This window comes from Gorilla gorilla, chromosome 2, assembly GCF_029281585.2.
Source record: "Gorilla gorilla gorilla isolate KB3781 chromosome 2, NHGRI_mGorGor1-v2.1_pri, whole genome shotgun sequence".
Taxonomy (NCBI): Eukaryota; Metazoa; Chordata; class Mammalia; order Primates; family Hominidae; genus Gorilla; species Gorilla gorilla.
Genome location: NC_086017.1, coordinates 69,827,294 through 69,847,118, shown reverse-complemented (window position 1 = coordinate 69,847,118; position 19,825 = coordinate 69,827,294). Strand labels below are relative to the sequence as shown.

Here is a 19,825-nt window from a genome sequence, read left to right as displayed (position 1 = left end):
AACGAAGGAATAAATGTGACTCCAAGCTCTGCTCCACTATCGGATGACCATCGATGAATCTCACTCTTTAAGGAAGAAACTCAGAGCACGGGATAATTCAAGAAAATCCCAGAGGAGCAAGTGACCTTAAAAGTCATTAGCATCATCTACTACTTGACAGTTCATCACCCCTGTAGCATTTAAGTCTGTCTTTCATCTTCCTCTATACCTGGAAACTCAAAGCACTGTGAGGTAGCTGCTTCCAGTTCTGAATCGCTCTGATCTCGATTTCCTCACTACCAAAGTAGTCTGTTCCTCCCTTCCAAGAAATGAGCATCCTGCCTACTCATGTTTTTCTATCTGGCATTCATTCATTAATTTATTCTTCTATCACCTACTATGTGCCAGATATCGTCACAGGCCCTGAGAACCTAAGAAGAATGAGACGTAGTCCTTGTTTTCAAGTACAGACTTTGAAATGAACACCATAATGCAGGAAGGCTGAAAAAGTTGTAGAAGTTCTATAGTTAATATTAACGTATTACTCCAGTAAGTGTTTATTGAGTGCCTACTATGTGCCATGTGCTCCCAGGCACTGGGTTAAAGTGGAAGGCAAGACAGCCGAGGAAAAACTCTCAGTGTATTGTCTTCTTCCCCTTACGTGAAAGGGAACAAATAAAATATTGCAGATTTGGGTTAATACTAGAAAGACTAAAACAAGGTGTTGTGAAATGGAATGACACGGTGGAAGGGGAATGGGGTGGTATGGCTACTTTAGATGGGGTGGTCACTGAAGAGATAACCCATAAACCCAGAACAGGGAATGACAGGCGCCTAGCCAGCGAACAGCTGGAGAAAAAGACCATTCAGAGGAAATGGCAGTGGGAATGAGCTTGGCACATTCTAGGAAATAATTGAAGACCAGGTGGCAGAAATTTAGTGTAGGGAGAGTGGTGGCAGGAGAGAAGTGGGAAGAGTGGGCGGGGAGCCGTTACACTGGGACTTATGCTGTGGTAAGGAATTGTAATTCAATTTTAAATATATTTGATGTTTTGGTGATACTCAGAGTGTATTTCAGGGCAGAGGGTATTTCACATGTGCTTATGATAGGTTTCCTAAATTGTTTTTTTTTAGTTTCTAAGCCCATTTTTCTAGACTTGAAGGATTTTCTCTCATGTCTATCTTAGGCACTGTGGTTGTCCCTCTAGCATTCTTCCTACCCTCCCTCTTGATTTAGTAGCCACAAAATTAGGATGGGTTTGAACTCATCTTTAGCTCCAGGTGCAGACTTTGTTTGGTGCACACCAGGGGTTGGCAGACTTCTTTTGTAAAAGGCCAGATAGTAAACATTTTAGGCTGTGAGGGCCAGATGGTCTTTGTCATAATTATGTGTCTGACTTTACAGCACAAAAGCAGCCATAGAATATATGAAAATGAATTGTCACAAATAAGTATGGATGGCCGTATTCCAATAAAACTTTATTTGTAAAAGCAGATGGTGGGCCAAATTTGGCCTGAGGGCCATAATTTGCCCATCCCAGTCTAAGTCACTTGTCTCTGCCACAGTAATGACTTTCATTAATCCTTTCCTAAGCTATTTAGAGTATAGGATTCCCTTGACTTTAGGAATCCTACACTCTAAAGGATCGGAGTTCCATCATCATGGAGGACTTAGATGCATTAGTTGTGGATGGGCTGTTTTCTCCACTACTGCTTATGAACAAGAAAGCAGGTAACTGACAGCTGCTAGCAGCCATCTTATATTTTCTAGGGCAGCATGCCTCAGAGCAAAACAGATGCTGAGGCTGGAATGGCAGAGACAGAAAGAAGCTGGACACTAGGTGACATTATTGGATTGTTGAATTAACCAGACTTGAAGCCTGCATTACTTCCAAACATTTAAATTAGGTGGTCTGGCCAGGAACAGTGGCTCACACCTGTAATCCCAGCACTTTGGGAAGCTGAGGTGGGCGGATTACCTGAGGTCAGGAGTTCAAGACCAGCTTGTCCAACATGGTGAAACCCTGTCCCTACTAAAAATACAAAAATTAGCCAGGTGTGGTGGCACACACCTGTAATCCCAGCTACTTGGGAGGCTGAGGCACAAGAATCACTTGAACCTGGGAGGCGGCAGAGGTTGCAGCGAGCTGAAATTGCACCACTGCACTCCAGCCTGAAAAAAATTAGGTGACCAATAAAGTCCTCTATTGTTTAAGCCAGTCGGAGTTGAAGTTTTTACTATGTCTAACAGAAGACATGTTCCACTAGATCATCTACTCTAAAATATTCAGTTATTGTTGTTTCTTAATATGCTTAACTGGCAGCTTGAGTAAACAATTTCTAAAGTGCCTCTGCATATCTGCAATACTCATCACATGCTAGTGGGAATCTTTGAATGAAAGTCTGTGAATCAATGGCCCTAGAAGAGCTTAACTTCCAATAGGTTCCCTCTGGTGCGTGACCACACGGTAATTCCATTAACTTTAACGATGGTGGTACTGCGCAAAATGGGCCCTGTTAGTCTATTCTCTCCTTTCTTTTTAGCATTAAATCTTATCCTGCAGCTAGTTTTTCACAGTAAAGTATGTGTACCAGTGCCATTCATTTCTCGCCCTTTATTAAAATATGCAGGGCTCTCTCTCCCCAGGAGGGAGTGCTAAGTGAGTACATTAAAAATGAATCTGCTGCCCCATTTGTCGGCTGCGAGAAAATCCGAGTCAGGGACATCAATGGATTATTATTGATTGTTGTAAGATCCAATAAAATCATAAATATGGCTTAAAACAGTTACTGTGGCCACATTAGCAAATTATCAAATCCATAACTTGCTTTGGAGCCCGGCCTCAGAGATTTAAATAAAGTGCCGGAGGGAGGCCAGTTGTATTTTAGGAATGTGACAACCAGGACTGGGATAGAGAAATTTATGATTTAATTTGCCGTGCAATCTAATTGCGAATAACTATTGGATTTCTAAATAGTGGACTTTGATTAGGTTTAGGTGTCAGAAATAAACTGGAAATATGGGTCAGTTTATACTTCTCTGAGAGTCTGTAGGGAAGGGGACAGGAAGGTATTCATTGCAAGGAATGACTTTCTCAGGTGACCTTCCACCCTTCCCTCTGTGTCCTTATTTCCTGTGTTGGAATAATTGGATTATACCTGAGACTGCCTGGCTCTTTCCAGAGAACCACTTTTTACTTTCTTCACCAAGTGTCAGTTTCTCCCCATTTAGAAATAAATCAATTCAAAATGAAATTACCCGGAGCATTCATTTTTCACCATCTAGTAAATGAATCTCTCTAAAGAACACGAGGTCCTCCCTTTTTGGTTCAGGCTTCATAAAATCCTTCTTTTCAGTGGAAGTGGTATAGTACTAGTGTCTCTGCCTTTTCTAGGCTTTTCCTCTCTGGTGGCTTACTAGGCAATATTTGCTCCATAAAATGTGTATTGGCATGTGCATAGATTCCTGGGCATATTTTGTGAAGATCTAACCTGAAGTCGGTCTGCCTGGTTTAAATTTCTAACCTGCAGCAGGCTGGAAAAAAGCCTCTCATGGCATTGCATCATCCATTAGCCACTGTAGCCCTTCATCTGAGGCCCTGGCCTCAGCTGCACTCTGATGACAAGCACACCGGTGGCTAGATTTTCAGGAGTGGATTGGCTCATCTTTCAGCTCACTTTAGGGAAATAGAAAAGCAATTTGCACAAAGATAAAGCAGATTTCATAGTGATTTGTGTAGAACTGGCTAACAGATTTCTACAGGCAGTCAGCGAAAGCATGAAAACCCAGCTGAGAAATGATAAATTACTACTAACTGTCCTAATTATCCCTTGATACCCTGTGTTGAAACCTGACTAAGTTTTGCTGAAACTTACAAATAGGGAAGAAATTTAAGGTTTAATAAATTATACATAATAGAAATGCTTAAAAAAATAAAAGATAGCCACAGCAGAAGGGCTTATATTTATCACCCCACTGTCTCCTGAGCCTTATAAAAAGGTGGGGGTAGAGGGGGGTGTTAGATAAATTGCAATTTTAATTGCAAACCTAATTGATTATACTCAGCATGCTCATTAGGTCAAGGAAGACTATGAGTCAACTCCCAAGGTCATTACATTAATAGAGTAAGCATGTAATTTGTGATAAGTTGATTTGTGAACATCACATTCTTCTCTTTAAACAGAATAACCAACATTAGTTTTTAAGGTTCACATACTGACAATGTGTGTTTCTTTAGGACAATCATCTTGTACTAACCCATCTTTTGGTTTTATAGTTTTAGCTTTAGTGCTTTTAACATATAAATGCATTTCAAATTCCTCCAGCAACGACTAACATTTTATCAGCTGTCTTATTCCATTGTTGAATAACCCCAGCTATAATAGTTTGCTTTTTCATTTCCTTTCTTTCTTTTTATTATTGTGAACCAACACTTTGCTTCTCTGAAATATTTACCTTGTGGTCCTCTTTCAGACTTCTCTGGCAATTTGGATTGATTCTCTATTTCTTCTTCTACCTAGAAACTTTGTAGAAGTTGAAAGAAAATGTATTACTTTCCCTTTAAAGAATCATCAATGCCTTTGGCTGTGTACATGGCATGATTTTTACCCCTTTCCCAAACTGGTTCCTCCCATCTCAGAGTTCTCTATTTGGTGACTGTTCTCTTTTAAACGTGTTGCCTAGAATCACATGAGGGCATCCAGATGGTATAGGAACAAGTATTTATTGCAGTACTTACAATATAGTAGGCTCTCAATAAATGCTTTTTGAACATGAGTATGGCTTCACCAAGTATAGAGCCTCAGGTCTGGACGTTCTTATTGCAGATGAAGTTTGCAGAATGTGAAATGGTCAGAAGGATCTTGTTTGTAGGCACTGTCATAATGAGGATTTTGTTGGTTCTTTTTCATATTTTGAAGAGCAGTGAATCTGATGAGTGATACAGGGGTTCTGTCATTTCACTATCCTCAGGACCATCTGGTCAGCAATAGAATGGCTTCTCAATCTCATTGTGGACAAATGCTAGCAATGGAATACATTCTCAATTACTTTTCTTCATTAAGTAATGATCTATGTGGGTGCTTTCCATACCTAAGGTGTTTGACTATTCTCATGTCTAATACCCACCAGGCTTTCATGCTAATCATTTTTCTTTCAGTAGGCATACAAAGGGTGTCTGGAGCCCTTTGGACTCTTTGGGGATGATAATTAGAAGCATAACTTTAATTAAAAGCAGCTAACTCATTAAATTTTGTGGGCTGGGAGGATCATAGAATCTTTCAAGTATTTGAAAGCTGCAGACTTTTTCCATGGGAAAATTCACGTACACACAAAATGTCGCATTTAATTTCAGGGGCCTCCTGTTCCCCTGAGGCTTACCCATGGACTGCTAGACTGAATTTCCCTGACTTGTTATCTTCCAAGTAAATAGTCAGGGAAGATTGTATTTTTTGCCTAAATTGATGGGGTGAATCTTGAGGCAAGTCACAAAGCCACATTCTACCCATGTTTGCAAAATGTCTCTCTCACTCACGGAAAATGCATGCTTTAAGTATTTAAATCTGACTCTGTCCACTGTTAGCTATTTGCATGTGTTTCATTGGTTGCAAAATTGGAATAATAATACCCCCTGCTGTTAGGATTTTGTGAGTATTAAATAAGAGCATGAATGGGGAGGTCTCTGCTTAGTGCTCAGCACACATCATCTTTATTCACCAGTTTTGCTTTGTTTTTTTGAGAACCTACTACATGCCCACTTCAATTTCTGTGATGAAAACACTGGACAAAGCCAGTGTCATCCTGGCCCTCAAAAAGAACATCATCTCGCTCTCTTCTTCTTTATCTATAGTAGTTTTGGCCTCACCCCTGTGTGAAGGAAAGGCTGATGAGAGAGTCCGAGGAAAACCCTGGAGAAGAGATGAAATGGATTTCAGTTTAGTGTCAGTACCCCTTTTAATGGGCCCAGACTTACTAGTGTTGAGCAGATTGGTTTCCTCAGCTATCTAAGCAAGTGAGTCGAATGAAATGGAATGTGCCGAGTTGGTTCTTTATGTTGAAGACTGAGGTATACCCGGTGCTGTGTGTGGTTTAGGTATGTGTGGTTTAGGGTGGGAGGAGGAGATTCCCTCCAGATCCACAGTTTTTCTCCAAAGCATGGTGCCTAAGATGTGCTTTCACCATCAAGGAGCATTATGTTACTTTATACCTTACATCATGGATTTTTTAAGCAGATAATAGCATAATTTAAAAAATATTACCATCATAGCTGAAATAAAACATTACTCTGGTGTTAAGTTTACAATAACAGAAAGTGAGGTTTTTCTTAACCTCTGAAGACCAGATGTGTTGATAAGCCAAGCTCTCAGTTCACAAGAACTCATTCCAATTAGTTGTTGAAGTTTAATTACCTCCTCAAGAGACTAAGTTTGACTTTAAGTTAGAGTTAAGACACTTGAGAGGTGAAAGCTAGGAGTTGGGATTCAAGGGTTAAATTTAGAGTTAAGAAAGTTGAATCTTCAGTTAGATTCAAGAGAGCTAAGTTGGAGATAGAGTTAGAATTGAATTTGAAGTTAACTTTTAAATTTGATAAGGTTTTGTTCTGTTGTTGTTTTTTCTAAATGCCTACATCAGATTTTCTTTGTAATTTCCTGTTGCAGCAGCAGATTTGTACTATCCTGGACAAGACTGTCAGAAGGGATGAACAGAGGTGAGAACATTCAGAGCTCAGACACACCCAGACCCTCATTGGGTGGGAAGTTTCCCTAGCTAAGTTGGAGATCGATGGTTCTTTGCTGCCCTAGCAGAGCCTCTCTCCTTTGGTACCCACAACAATCCCCAGCACCACCTTCTTATACTGACCCACAAGAACATTCGTTAGGCAAACACTCTGCCATCTGTTGTGCAGACAGGGCTTCCAGGCAGAATAGAAACAGGTGTGGCGTCAAAGTAACTTAGTGCATAGACAAGGTGAAAGGAAGGCTTAAAAATTGCATGTCACGTTCTGAGCTTTATACCTCCTTGGCCCATGGTGGGTGGACCTGAAATGCCATGTCTTATCAGTGGCGACCCTTTGTAACCAGTTTGGGCTTTGGATTTGGTACCACACAGCTTTATGGAAGGACACTTGGGGCCGTCATTTTACTTGCAAATAGAAACAGGCTTTGTGGTGTGATTTCTTCCCTGGGATTTGTTTTGAATGTGTGGCTGGTTTGCAGTCCCCACAGAGGTTGTCAGCTAATGAGGGCAGTGGAAGTACGTTCCTTAACTTGTTCTTTCAGAAGTGTTGCATTACCAGAGCTGCAAGAAGAGTTTGTTCCTATTGTCAGATGCGGCATGGGATTTTTTTCTTTTTGCCTTTTCAAATTCCAGGGAAGAATGAGTTCTTTGGCAGAAATGGTGTCAAGAGAACTTCTTCTGTGATTATGTGCTAATGCAATTCTAATTGTTTCTCTGCAGATGGATTGAGTATTGCTGACGGAGGTTTATGTACCTTCCCTAAACGGGTTGGTGGTTACCTGTTTTTTACAATAAATGTAATGAGCATCTATTTGCATTGATGGTAACAATACTTTACAGTGGCTTAATATTTTGCAGTTTGTAAAGATTTTTGTGTCACATGGCTTATCTTATTTTTGTAAGGCAGTATTCTGGGAGTAATGCTTTGTAACCCACAATGCCAGGGTTCAAATATTGCTATGCTTCTTTCTAGCTCTGTGATCCTGGACAAGTTATTTAACATCTCTGAGCTTCACTTTCCTCATCTGTAAAAGAGACATAATGATGGTGCTTGGTGTCATAGAGTAGTTATGAGAATAGTAAGAGTTAAGGGAGGTATGGGACTTATCACAGTGCCTAGAATATGGTATAACTCAGTGCATGTTAGCTATTATTTAATTATTAACACTATCAATATTATTAATTTTCCCCAGCATTGAGTGAGGTAGCTATGGTGCCAGGAATTTTATCCCCATGTTAAAGATGAGGTAACTGAGGTTCAGAGGGAAGCAGTGACTTGCTCAAGACCTAGAATCCAGTCAGAGGCAGAGTTGAACAGGAACGGAGACCCCGTTACATCTCCAACATCAAGAAAATGTTGGGGGAGTCCTAGTGAAAGCAGCTCCCACAGGCTGGTTTTGGTAGCGCCGGCCTCATCAGAAAGTGACTAAGAAGCTCAGCTCCCAGCAGCAACTTTTAAACCACATTTAATTGTCTATGGAGAACAGGATCTGGAAGTCTTCATTTGAGAGAAGACACCTTCTGTCAGGTAGAGTTTTGTAAACTGGGAAGGTAGAGAGGCTGTTTGCAAATTGGGGTTTGAGGTTTCGTAAATTCTCCCATCCTCAGGCTGAATGAACACCACTCTTAAATGAGAAATGCATTCTACGCTCACATTGGTGTTATTTTAGAGTACTCATACCACTGTTTTAATACAGTCCAGGGATAACCAGTTTTCTCTGTAAAACACATGTCGATTACTTGCTTTGTAGGATGTTGTTACAAGCTCCAGGTGAAGAAGGTGTGTGAGACTCAGTACCTCTCTTTCGGGGGTTGCAATTCTGTAGGAAGAGCAAGAAACTAACATAGATAACCAGAAATAGGAGGCAACATGTCGTAACGACCAAGGAGTGAGTTGAAGATGAAAAGCAAACACCATGGATTTTGGTGGTTAAAGGAATTACCCGGATGTAAGAAAACTTGCTTACCTATTGAAGTTGTTCTACCAGAAGAGAAGAGGGAGATGGCCTAAGCGAAGCATTAGAGAGGCAGGAACCACTAGTAGGACGAGATGTGTTTGTTTTTAGTTTGTAGAAAATTATCATTTCATTAACGACCTGGACTTCTTATGGGTAGAATAACTAAATCCATTGTTTAAAGAAAAATATCATCAGTTTGAATAAAGTTGGCAAGTGTGTGGTAGATTCATTTCATTGTAGCCAGAAGCATTTTCAGTCCTGTCTTCATATCTGGGACCTGAGTCTTTACACTGACACTGTTGCGAGGGTGTGATGGTGACTTTCACGTGTTCTCTCTGTTCTGTGACTAAGCTGCATGTCAATGTCTGTGGCACAGATGACAGCTGTATCCTCTGCCTTACTTCTGCTGTTCTCTGCACAAAGCACTATTGAAACCAAGAAAATTAAGGAGGCACAAAGCAGGATCTCCTATGGGAAAAACTCTAATCAATATTTAGTAGAAATCAGGTACTCCGAATTCAAAGATGAAATACTAGTTTTTGCCTTATGTTTTGATCATCAGCTGTTTGATCCAGTCTCTGGGAATAATGTATTTGTAGCAGGTTTCTGAAAATCCTGATGTGTTGTTGGTATACACTTCTAAAGATGCGCTAATAGGGAAATACTTTGGATTTAGTGAAGACTGTACCTATCGATCCAATTGAAATATCCTACAAATTGATTTTAGCATTAGTATTTATTTAAATTAAAACGGGCATCTATAGACCCCTTGGGCAGCTTAATTGTAAAAGTAATTCTTAAATGTACTACGCCAGGAAGACAATATAAGTTACTCAGGACAAATATATGTCTTAAACCTGTGGGAGCTTGATGGCAGGTCACTTCTCATTTGGTTAGATTTAAAGTAACAATGTGTGGCAATGAGTAATAGTACTAATTTCTGAAGGGAAGTAGTAGGGGAAAGAGTCTTGGGCTCTGGGCTTCATGTTCTATATTCTTATCCAATACTGTTTAGTTCTACAGCCTTGGACACATCTTTCATTGTTTTCTTCCTCTGTTTCGTTTTACTTCATTTTTATGTTCCTCTCTCCCTCATCTCCTTTTCCCTGCATACATTAAGACTCTTTCAGTTGCAAGTGTCAGAAAACCCAAACTGGCTACAGTAAATGGATGATTTATTGGGTCACATAATTAAAGAGTTCAAGGGAAGTTTCTGACTTCAGGTATGGCTTGATCCAGGGACTCAAGACTTTGTGTTTCTCTCTCCCTCTGTGTTTCTCTTTCTCTGCAGAGGGACTGGCATGAGCCTCGGTATAAAGGTGGCAGTAGTGAGTTGAGCATCTTGGCCGACATATGGCTGTGTGAAGAGGATCAGGGAGACAACGACTGTTGAGCAGTTTCAGGGTCTGAGCATAAAAAGATTCAGGAGCCAGGGTCTGCTCTCGGAATTTGACTCAGAAAGCATTCAGGACTGATGGAAGGAAGGAAGAAGGGACTAAGATGAAAAGAAAGATGCTTCCTAGAGAATAACCCGATAGCAATGAATAGGATGAGACTTAAGCATGGGGTACTAATGTATCTGTCTGTTTGGGATTATAATAACAGCCAGGGTGAGACAAGTGAAATTAGAAGGACGTGATAAATACAAGTTGAATACAAGACCCCACTGGCTAAAGAATTGCTGTGGAACCCAGTAGAACTAGATATCTATCAGGGTCATTTACATTGCAGGCCAAAACAAGTCAAACACACACAGCAAATACTTGACAAAATACCTTTCTACCTGGAGAAGATCTTAGTCTTTTTTCTAAATACCAAAATATCACTAAAAGTCTATATGGTATTGGGTTTACTGTGTAAATTTACATTCACAAAGGCTGTGATTTTCTGTTTGCAAAGTCAGACACTACTATACAATGTCATTAATCCATTCATTATTCACTGAGCACCTGCTGAGTAACACCCACTGTCACACATGGCCTAATTCTGCTTCTCGCTAAATAAAACAGATGTAGCCCTTGATCTCATGGAGCTGGTAGTCTGCTGGAGTGTGTCAATCCTCAAGTTTACCCACAATACCTCATCTTGATGTTTAAGGTTTGAACTTATGCAAGAAATGTTGTCTCTAGGATAGACAATTGGAAAATGTAATTGATAACCCTATTCAACTCTAGAGTCCTTCTTTCCACATTACTATGTGTTTATGAATTATAAAAAATTATTTCCTGGAATCTTTTGTTCTTGATTTATGGCAAAAGCTCTATAATGACTATTTTTAAAATGACTTAATGAGTGAGCAGTCTTGCCTCTGTTCTAAAATGCCAGTAGATCACTTAAGTGTCATTTGTTAAACCACTTTGGTCAATAAAAACCCTCTCATTGTTTTTCCCCAAGTGGTTATTGAGCCACATCACACCAACCTAGTTCTTTGCTCATGTTGCTCTATCTACTTTTGGCTGGTGTGGATTATTATTAATTATTTCTTCACAGAATACTAGCCAAGAGTTATCATGATGCAGTAATGGTAAATGCTCACAAAGATAACATGCCCTAATTAGGGAGCCAAGTTAAGGAGTAAGCAGTTTGCAAAGTGGATTGAGATCTGGTGAGAGCGGGTTCCCCTCATCTGCTTCCATATGATTTGAAATGCCAACTGCTTGCTTAATTTAGAACAATATACTTTCTCTAAATGTATTTTTAAGATTCACGTTTATTCCTTTAATAGCTGATTTAAATGAACTAGCAACTGATACAAATCCACAGGAAAAAGAATCAGAATTGCTACCGATTGAGGCCAACATGGTGCTTGGCACTGAAAACATTCAGATCATTCCCCTCACTCTCATCATGCCAATTAGTGCCCTGTGAGCAAACACAGATCTCACTGGGGATATTTTCATAGTTTCTTTTCTGCTTACAGAGATGATACTCGCTCATTACAGATACTTTTGGAAAATACATAAAAATATAATGCAGGAAATTACAATCATCCATGGTTAAATTTATATTTATATTTTAGCTGATGGTCTTTTTAAAAACTACCACCAGATAAAAAAAGGCTTCATAAAGTATGAGGTCTCCTATTACTTCCCACTAAAGGTTAAAAACAACAGCAGCATAAAAATAAGGCTTTGCTGAGTTTGTCTTCTCATCCGTCTCTTGACTCTTTCTTCTACTTTGTACTAGAAATAAAGTTCTCTGTGGAGGAAGAGTGGGGAGGAACCCCTGCTACTGGAAAGTAATCCTCTTTATCTGTCTGTCTCTTTCTATCTCTGATATTTGTGGAGAGGAGTATGTCTTTTTGATATAGTGGAATCTGGGCAGATGAACACAATTTGTTTACAATCAATCAATGTGGAAATTTACAGGGGAAGGGAGGTCAGGGTGATGGGTAGGAAGCTTCACGTTCCCTGAGAATGACTCCCTATGAAGACACCCAACTCAATGCAGATGTTCTTCTTGTTGAAGGGACATAATGAGATCTGCTCTCTTCCTGTTACTTAGGTATAGATTGTAGAATGTGATTGTTTTGCAAAATAGAACGTTCTTTATACTGTGTTTTATATCTCAGACTCTAACATGCCCAGCCCTCAGAGACCCTGTGCCATGGTGAGGTAGTTATTTGGAACGCCTCTTGTCTTCCCATGGTCACTTCTGAACTCATTGTTGGAGTGAATGTTAACCTGAGTGTGAAAGAGCAAGCAGTGTCTCACTTTAAGTAGAACTAAAGCTGGGGCCTTCCTTTGTTCCCTAGGTGCTGGCCGAGGGTTGGAATGGAAGTCCTAATGTGTGGGGGAAGTCAGCCATCTCATTCCCTCTGAAGCTAAACTGACCTAGTAAAAAGGCTGTCTCCATATTCTCAAAGGTTTCCAGGAACTCAAGAGCTCAGTTTCCTCATATGCTAAAGTGAGAGCAGAGGAGCCTGGCTTGAAATGAGAATATCTGCCTTTCCCGAAAGGAAATTTGTCTGCCATTGGAAGCCAGAGAAAATCACTGTTCATCTATTTTTTCCAATTTCCAGGTACTTCAGATTGGCTCCCCTTCCCAGAACCTCTTTAAAGCCTGAGTCTAATGGCCAGACCTCCATCATCCCTACCCCAAACTGCTCCTCAATGTGCATAATCTAGAGAATCCAAAAAATACTGAGAGCATTCATTTGTATTCATTGAGCTGAAATTGTGCATGCTGTCAGCATAGGTGGGAGAATCTGTCTTAGAGTAGCTCAGCAAATACCACCTGTCGTTTACTTTCAGAGCTTTGCCCCTGTTTCCTCCTGCTCGAGGCCCTAACTGCATTCCCCTATCTTGGAGGGCTTGTCCTACTTCCTACTTACTTAACCTCTGCTTCTGCTGAAGCCCTTGGCTCAGGGACCACCCCCACAGGGAAGTCGTCCTTGATCCTTCGGGTGTTTGCTCCTTTATTTTGAGATCCTTATCTCAGTTTGAAACCCTCAGGCACAAGTGTGATGATTTGATTAAAATCCTTCTCCAGGAGACTGTAAGCTCATGAGAACAGGGGACATGTGTATCCCCACTGCTTAGAGGAGCGCCAGATACATAGAAAGAACTCAGAAAATACCTGAGTGAATAAATGAATGGGTGAATGAATGAATAGATGGATGAATGAATGAGTGAATGGATGAATGAGATACTGTGATTATAATGTTCAGGTAAAAGTCTATTTATTTAAAAAGAAAATGTTTACAATTTTGCTTTATTCGATCATGTTACACATAAACCAACAATAGACTCCACCAGGGCATAAGAGGTGAGAGAAATACCAAACAAAGAAATATCAAAGAGAGATGTGAGAGTAAGTCACGAAGCTTCTTAAATTTTTAATCCTACTTTTAAAAGGTAAAATCAGATATTTTCTCAGGTTGCTTCTGCATTTTTAACGAACTTAACTTTGGAATATTCAGCACTGAAGGTGACCTGCAGTATCTCTTGCTCAGTTTTGGAGGCTGCCTGAGAATTTCACATTCTCTGTTCCTTCCAGATTTCCAGGAAGAGTCAGAGCCTCACACTTTTTACTTGAAAAGCTGATACGCATTCCCTATAAACCTCCCAAATGTGTGAAATAATTACCCAGGAAACAAAAGAGAGAGACTCTTACAGTCTTAAATTCATTCAAGGATCTACATGAGGCATTTTTCTGTAGTGGGTCAGGTTACATCTTGTTCCCCTTTTCAAAATATATTTCAAGCTATGTTACTAAAATGTACCTAAGGCTTCTTGATATAGGAAATACAAAAATAAGACTTTAGATGGGGCAGACATCTCTAGTACCCCAAGTCTTTCTTTCCTTGAAATATCCCTTCACTTTGAAAAATATAAGTAGGCCATGTAGGGAAATGCCTAATGTGAATTTCTCCTAATAGCCCCAAACTCTTCTTTCAAATTACTACCAAAGGAATTCAGGATTTTTAGTGCCAGATTGATGAAAAAAAAGTGCATATTAAGCTTTCCTTATTAATTAAAGGCAGAGAGGAAAGAGTCAGCCTCGCTCAAATTTATAAAAACAAATAATGTTTGGAAATGAGCTTGCAATATAAAACTGGGTGATGCTGTGTCTTAATACAGTTTGCCTTCATGTTAGATATCATTGCCATGAAGTGTTAAAACATCTAATTACTGATATGCTGCAAGAAAGAGGAAAATGACAAGATTGTGAATGTGATTTCAAGTTGGACTTGGAAAGCCATTCAAGAAAACTCTTTAGAGAAACAGATTTGCTTTTGTCCCATGAGACACACATGATGAACTAATAGATCATCCTTGGCTCTAATTTCTAACCTTGTTCACAGCCAAGCTCATTTATACCAGGTGAGTGATGATCTGGCTCATCACAAGAAATAGCTAGTATGATGAAAACTTTTACAGAGTTTCAGGAAAAGCAGTCCTAAATAAATAAATAAATATATATAGGATTTCCTATAGGGAAAATATATGAATATATATTTTTATGTCTATATTATTTATATAATTATATATTTTTATATCTATATAAAATATATAGATTTTTTATATCTTTATATCTATATATAATATAGAATATAATATATAGATATATTTTATATTTTTATATTTTTTATATATTTTATATTTTTACATTTTTATTTTTTAATATATATAAAATATAAAATACTTTTTCTATAGTAAATCCTATACATATATACATATATATATAAATCCTATACATACGTACATATATTTTTAATATATAATATAAAATATATATAAATATATAAAAATATAAAATATTTTTTCTGTAGTAAATCCTATACATATATACACATATATACATATATATTTTAATATATAATATAAAATATATATAAATATATTTATATTTATATATTTATATAAATATATATAAAACTAAATATGTAAATACATTATAAATATAAATACATAAAAATATAAAAAAAATTTCTATAGTAAATCCTATACATATATATACACATATATATGTGTGTGTGTGTGTGTGTGTATATATATATATATGTGTGTGTGTATATATATATATATTTTGGACTACTTTCTCATACCCAGAGCCCTTTGGAGTCCAAGGGAGATCCAGTCACAGACTTCTGGGTGATATAGCAAAGGGAATAACTGTTTGAGAAGTAAAGGCACAAGAAGGAAAAATCGAGTTGGAGAAAAGACAGTATTTGGAATCTTAATCCTTCTTTGTACATGTGGTGTTTCTTAACCATCCTTCCAAAGGGGGTGCCGTTGAATTTTATTTGGACAGTTTACTCCTACTGGGAGTTTCTCAGTTATCTTAAGGATGTGGGAAATTCTTTTTCTTCTTTCCTTGTTTTTGGAAAGGATGAGTCTGTCTGAGTTTTCCCAAGAAAGTTAGCTGCTACAGTTTCAGGGTGGGCAGCCATAAACTGTGAACCGCTATTCATAGTGCTTTTTTCTTTTTGCCGTTATAATGTGCTTAAAATGGAGTATTCCTTGAAATGTGCAGACAGCAAAGGAAGTGATACTTGGTTCAAAGTTTTTTTTCTTCCTCTCATTCCTTCCCCCATCCTTTCTCTGCTCTCCTCTTCCTCTTTTTTTTCTCTCTTTTTCTCTTTGTGAGAGGGGAGTATAGTACTGAGGGGACCAGGCTCTGTAAATGTATCCTAAGTGTCAAGTAGGCTTCATTTCCAGTACCCAGTTCTGGAAGGCCAGTCATGACCGAGTGGAGACCTGCGCTGTGACGGATTCTAAGGTTCCGCCTAGGCTCAGTGTGAAAGTGAGAGGTGATGAATTCATAATGTCTCTTAAGGGCATGTGCCACATATATTTGCTCACCCTGTTTTAAGACAGACAGGACTCATCCCAATTCTCACAGATTTTTAATTTTCTGTTTAAGTCTTTAGTGAAATTGAGTACTCACAGCTAAGCAGAGCTGGACTTGTGAAGTTGTACTCATTGCCCTGAGATGGGAAATGCCAAATGGCAAAGATAATCAGCACAGATAAAATTACCTTTTAGCAAATTCTAAATTATGTACATAGATGTTCAAGATTCAATGTAAACTTGCTTTACTTACTTACACTTTATTTTTTGGAATAGGGATAACTGGTCCTTAGACCACGTAGTTTGTTACTTTCAATACAAGTGTGATGGTTTATTGAAAGCAACACCTGATAATACTCTAAGGTTTTACAAATAACCCCCTATGTCTGGAGTTTTGGCAAATACTCTGCCTTACCCTGCCAGTGCAGATAAAATGGAATTCTGTGGCATTTGGAAGGCGGAGTGTTCTGTGTTTGTAATGGAGATCATTTGGGCTCTGCAGGGCACATTTGAAGTCACTGATGCCAGTTCAATCCCCAGATGGTCAAATTAACTTTAGTCCTTTCCATGTCCAGAAGCTGCATGCCCCACTCAACTGTCAAGAGTTAGAGCAGGCAACTCTGCAGTGCCTCTGGACACAAGCCACCACAGAGAAGATGTCCCTGAAGAGTTTCCTAAACAAAATGTAACTCACTGTCCTACGATGGGAACTCTCCCACTTTTCCGATACCTATCTGAGATTCCATTTCTGATTCAGGTTCATTACTGGATCATAGACCTCAACACACCTGGCTTAGTAATGGTGAAGCCCAATACTGCTGACCCTACTGCTACTCTTTAAGATTAGGGACCACATTTGAAGTTGCTGTTGTGAAGAGGATTATGACATGTAGCCCCTGGAATCTGCCCCTGCCCCGCCCAGTTGTGCTGGGTATTAAATAAGACAATAATCTTTGTTTTGTCCCTCAGTGTATGCCCATCATCTAGAAGAAAACTCAGACATAATAGGAGCTTGGTAAGTATTTGAATAAATGAAGGCACATTTTCATAAGTGTGTATTACTGGTATTAGCCAAGGCTGTGTGCCTTGGTTCCATTCTCTGGGACTCACCCTTCTCATATGTGCTAAGGTTATTCTATTTCACATGCCTTTTACTCTGCACTCTGTGGCTTTCTCTTGCCAGTGTAGAGTGTAGGCCTAAAGTCTCAGGAATTATTGACTTTAGGAACAATGTTTAGCCAATACCAGTGGGAATTTGAGGATAAATTCCCCAGCTTCCTATGTCGTAAGTGCAAAAACTCTTGAGGGTAGCATGTTCCATGCTGTCTTCCAGAGCCCCCCCAGTGGATTTGAGCCCCAATTGCTTGAAGCACTAACATTCTTATAAATGTTTCTTGTAGTAGATTTCTTTTTTCCCCTGTCTTACTTCCACTTCTCCCCTAATGGTGCTTCCTGGGCCCATCTCTCAAATAATCCATTTGTACTCAGATTCCTGTCTCATGATCAGTTCTGGAGAAATTCAGTCTAAGGCATTAATGATAATAAAGCAGTAAAGAGAAAGAATATGAGGTTCAGCATATCTCCTGCTACCACTGGGAAAACAGTCTGGTGCAGCATGCCCAACTCTCAGTGACTGAGTTTCACCTTGGAATATTAGGGATAGTGTGCTACTTAGTAAGAGGCAAGAGTATTATTCACAGGAAAGTTAAGTAGCATTGATCTTCTAGGAATTCTAATACAATTTAGACTTGGTTGGTTATAATTCGTAAATATATGTTCTTTGCCCTATCATTTCAGTACGTAGAGGCTCTTGTTTTTGGTCTGTGCAGCAACTCTTCCTCCCTCATGACTGGATTAATTATAGTTACTCAATCCCCTTTGGCCACAGGGGTAATACAGGAATGGAGACTTGACCAAATCAGGTCCCTGTCTTTGCTAATATAGGGATTTTCTGGTGCTAATGGGGCAATCCTCTCATTCTTCTCTGATTACTAGGTTGGGAGCTTCCTGAGGCCACCTTCCACAGCCAGGTTGTCATCTTTATTCTGAGAGAATGAAGCCAACACTGGAGAGGGAAAGGGCTATACATTAGTCCTCCTTATCCAAAGGGAATACGTTCTAAGACCCCAGTGGATGCCTAAAACTCCAGATAGTACCAAATCCTGTTTGTACTGTTTTTTCCTATATGTACATAGTTATGATAAAGTTTAATTTATAAATTAGGCACAGTAAGAGATCAATTACTACTAATAAAATAGGACAACTATACCAATATATTTTAGTACAAAGTTAATAATTGTGTCTTTTTCTTGCTCTCAGAATATTGTATTCTAGTCACTTATTTTCAGGCCATAGTTGATTGTAGGCAACTTGAAACCATAGAAAGTAAAACTGCCAATAGGAAGGTAGGACTGTACTGGTTCTGCCTTAACATTCCTGAGGATGTGTTTATGTGAACCAATAAATACACCCCTTCTTTTTGTCCCAAAAGAATCCTGACCTGCTGGGAGTGGTGGCGCATACCTCTAATCCCAGCACTTTGGGAGACTGAGGTGGGCAGACTGCTTGAGCTCAGAAGTTTGAGGCCAGCCTGGGCAACATAGCCAAACCCCATGTCTACAAAAAATACAAATATTAGCTAGGCATGGTGGCACATGCCTCTAGTCCCAGCTACTTGGAAGGCTGAGGTGGGAGGATCGCTTGAGCCAGGGAGGTGGGGGTTGCAGTGAGCTGAGACAGTGGCCTTGTACTCCAGCCTGGGCAACAGAATGAAAGAAAAAAATCAAAAAAGAATCCTGGCTAATGCACGATGCATAGGACTTCATCTTTTCCTTGCTAGAATCTCTAATTTACAAATAGAAAACTTTGGATTTAGTAATTATGTCAGTAATGTGTAGAAGCCACGGAGATGTCTCAGAATCCCAGTTCTAAGACAGTAGGGACCGGGGCTGATGTGCTGGTCTAGGCCTGCTCCCTTTTTTTATGTATTGGTACCTAATAAACATGATGCTGTTTGATGACCTAATTACATTGTGTTAACACATTTGTAGTTAGCCACAAGCACTTAACCTAGCTCAGAACTTCATCCCTTTCTGCAAGTACGGCATATACCGGAAATTGAGCACAGAAATCTTAAAGCAGATTAAAGAGGGCAAAAATTCATTGTGAAATATTCCCAAAGTAAAGTTAGTTATTACACTTGATCTTAGCTGGAAGGCTAAAAAGTGATCACAGTTAGTTATTGATAATATACTTCACTTTAAGTGAATTGGTTTGTGCTAGCTTTGCAGCCTACCAAAACCCTATGGGACTGGCATCCCATTTCCTCTGGATACTGCTTATAAAATCACAAATTAATTTTTTTTCTTCTGTGATTTCACTTGACACTTGAATCTCAAAAGTTTCTTGGGGGATTTTTTGTTGCCCCAAAAGCTACAATTAAAAGACAGATTTTCATACCTTCTTTTTCCACTTAAACAACCATCTTCAGGGATGTTATTTTGTGTTTATTTAAATATTCAAATAGGTTTCATAAGCCCCATTTTCCTCACTCTCATCTTCACAAGCTAAGGCAGTGCTTGAGAAAAGAGACCCATACATCACTATTTATTCAGCTAATGTAATGTGAAGAGCTCTGTTTGAATAGTCTATTTATCTCTTCATGTTGTCACTAGAGAGAGGTAAGACTAGCCAGTGCTTAGTGGTCAAAGAATACCTGTTGAGAAAGAAATGAAGTCAACTGATTTTTAATACCAGATCAATAATTTTTTTTCTTTTTGCTGACCCTGGCAGCAAAAAGGAGTGGCAGGAGTGTAAACTGATACCTTGAATCCTGTGGGATATTTTTGTTCTCTGTC

At 39.1% G+C, this 19,825-nt stretch overlaps 1 protein-coding gene across 11 annotated transcripts in view; it reads left to right on the top strand.

Moving 5' to 3' along the window:
• FHIT (fragile histidine triad diadenosine triphosphatase) overlaps positions 1-19,825 on the top strand; it is a 1,510,123-nt gene that overhangs the window by 1,257,633 nt on the left and 232,665 nt on the right. For 2 of the 11 annotated variants that reach the window (XM_055383482.2, XM_055383485.2), the window contains exon 8: positions 6,637-6,686. The exons of 8 other annotated variants lie outside the window; for them this stretch is intronic. In XM_055383482.2, the coding sequence (XP_055239457.2) occupies positions 6,637-6,686 (50 nt within the window). Of the gene's footprint in view, positions 1-6,636; positions 6,687-12,427; positions 12,695-16,937; positions 16,984-19,825 lie in introns of all 11 variants that reach the window. One more of the 11 variants, XM_055383487.2, reaches the window with a different exon arrangement.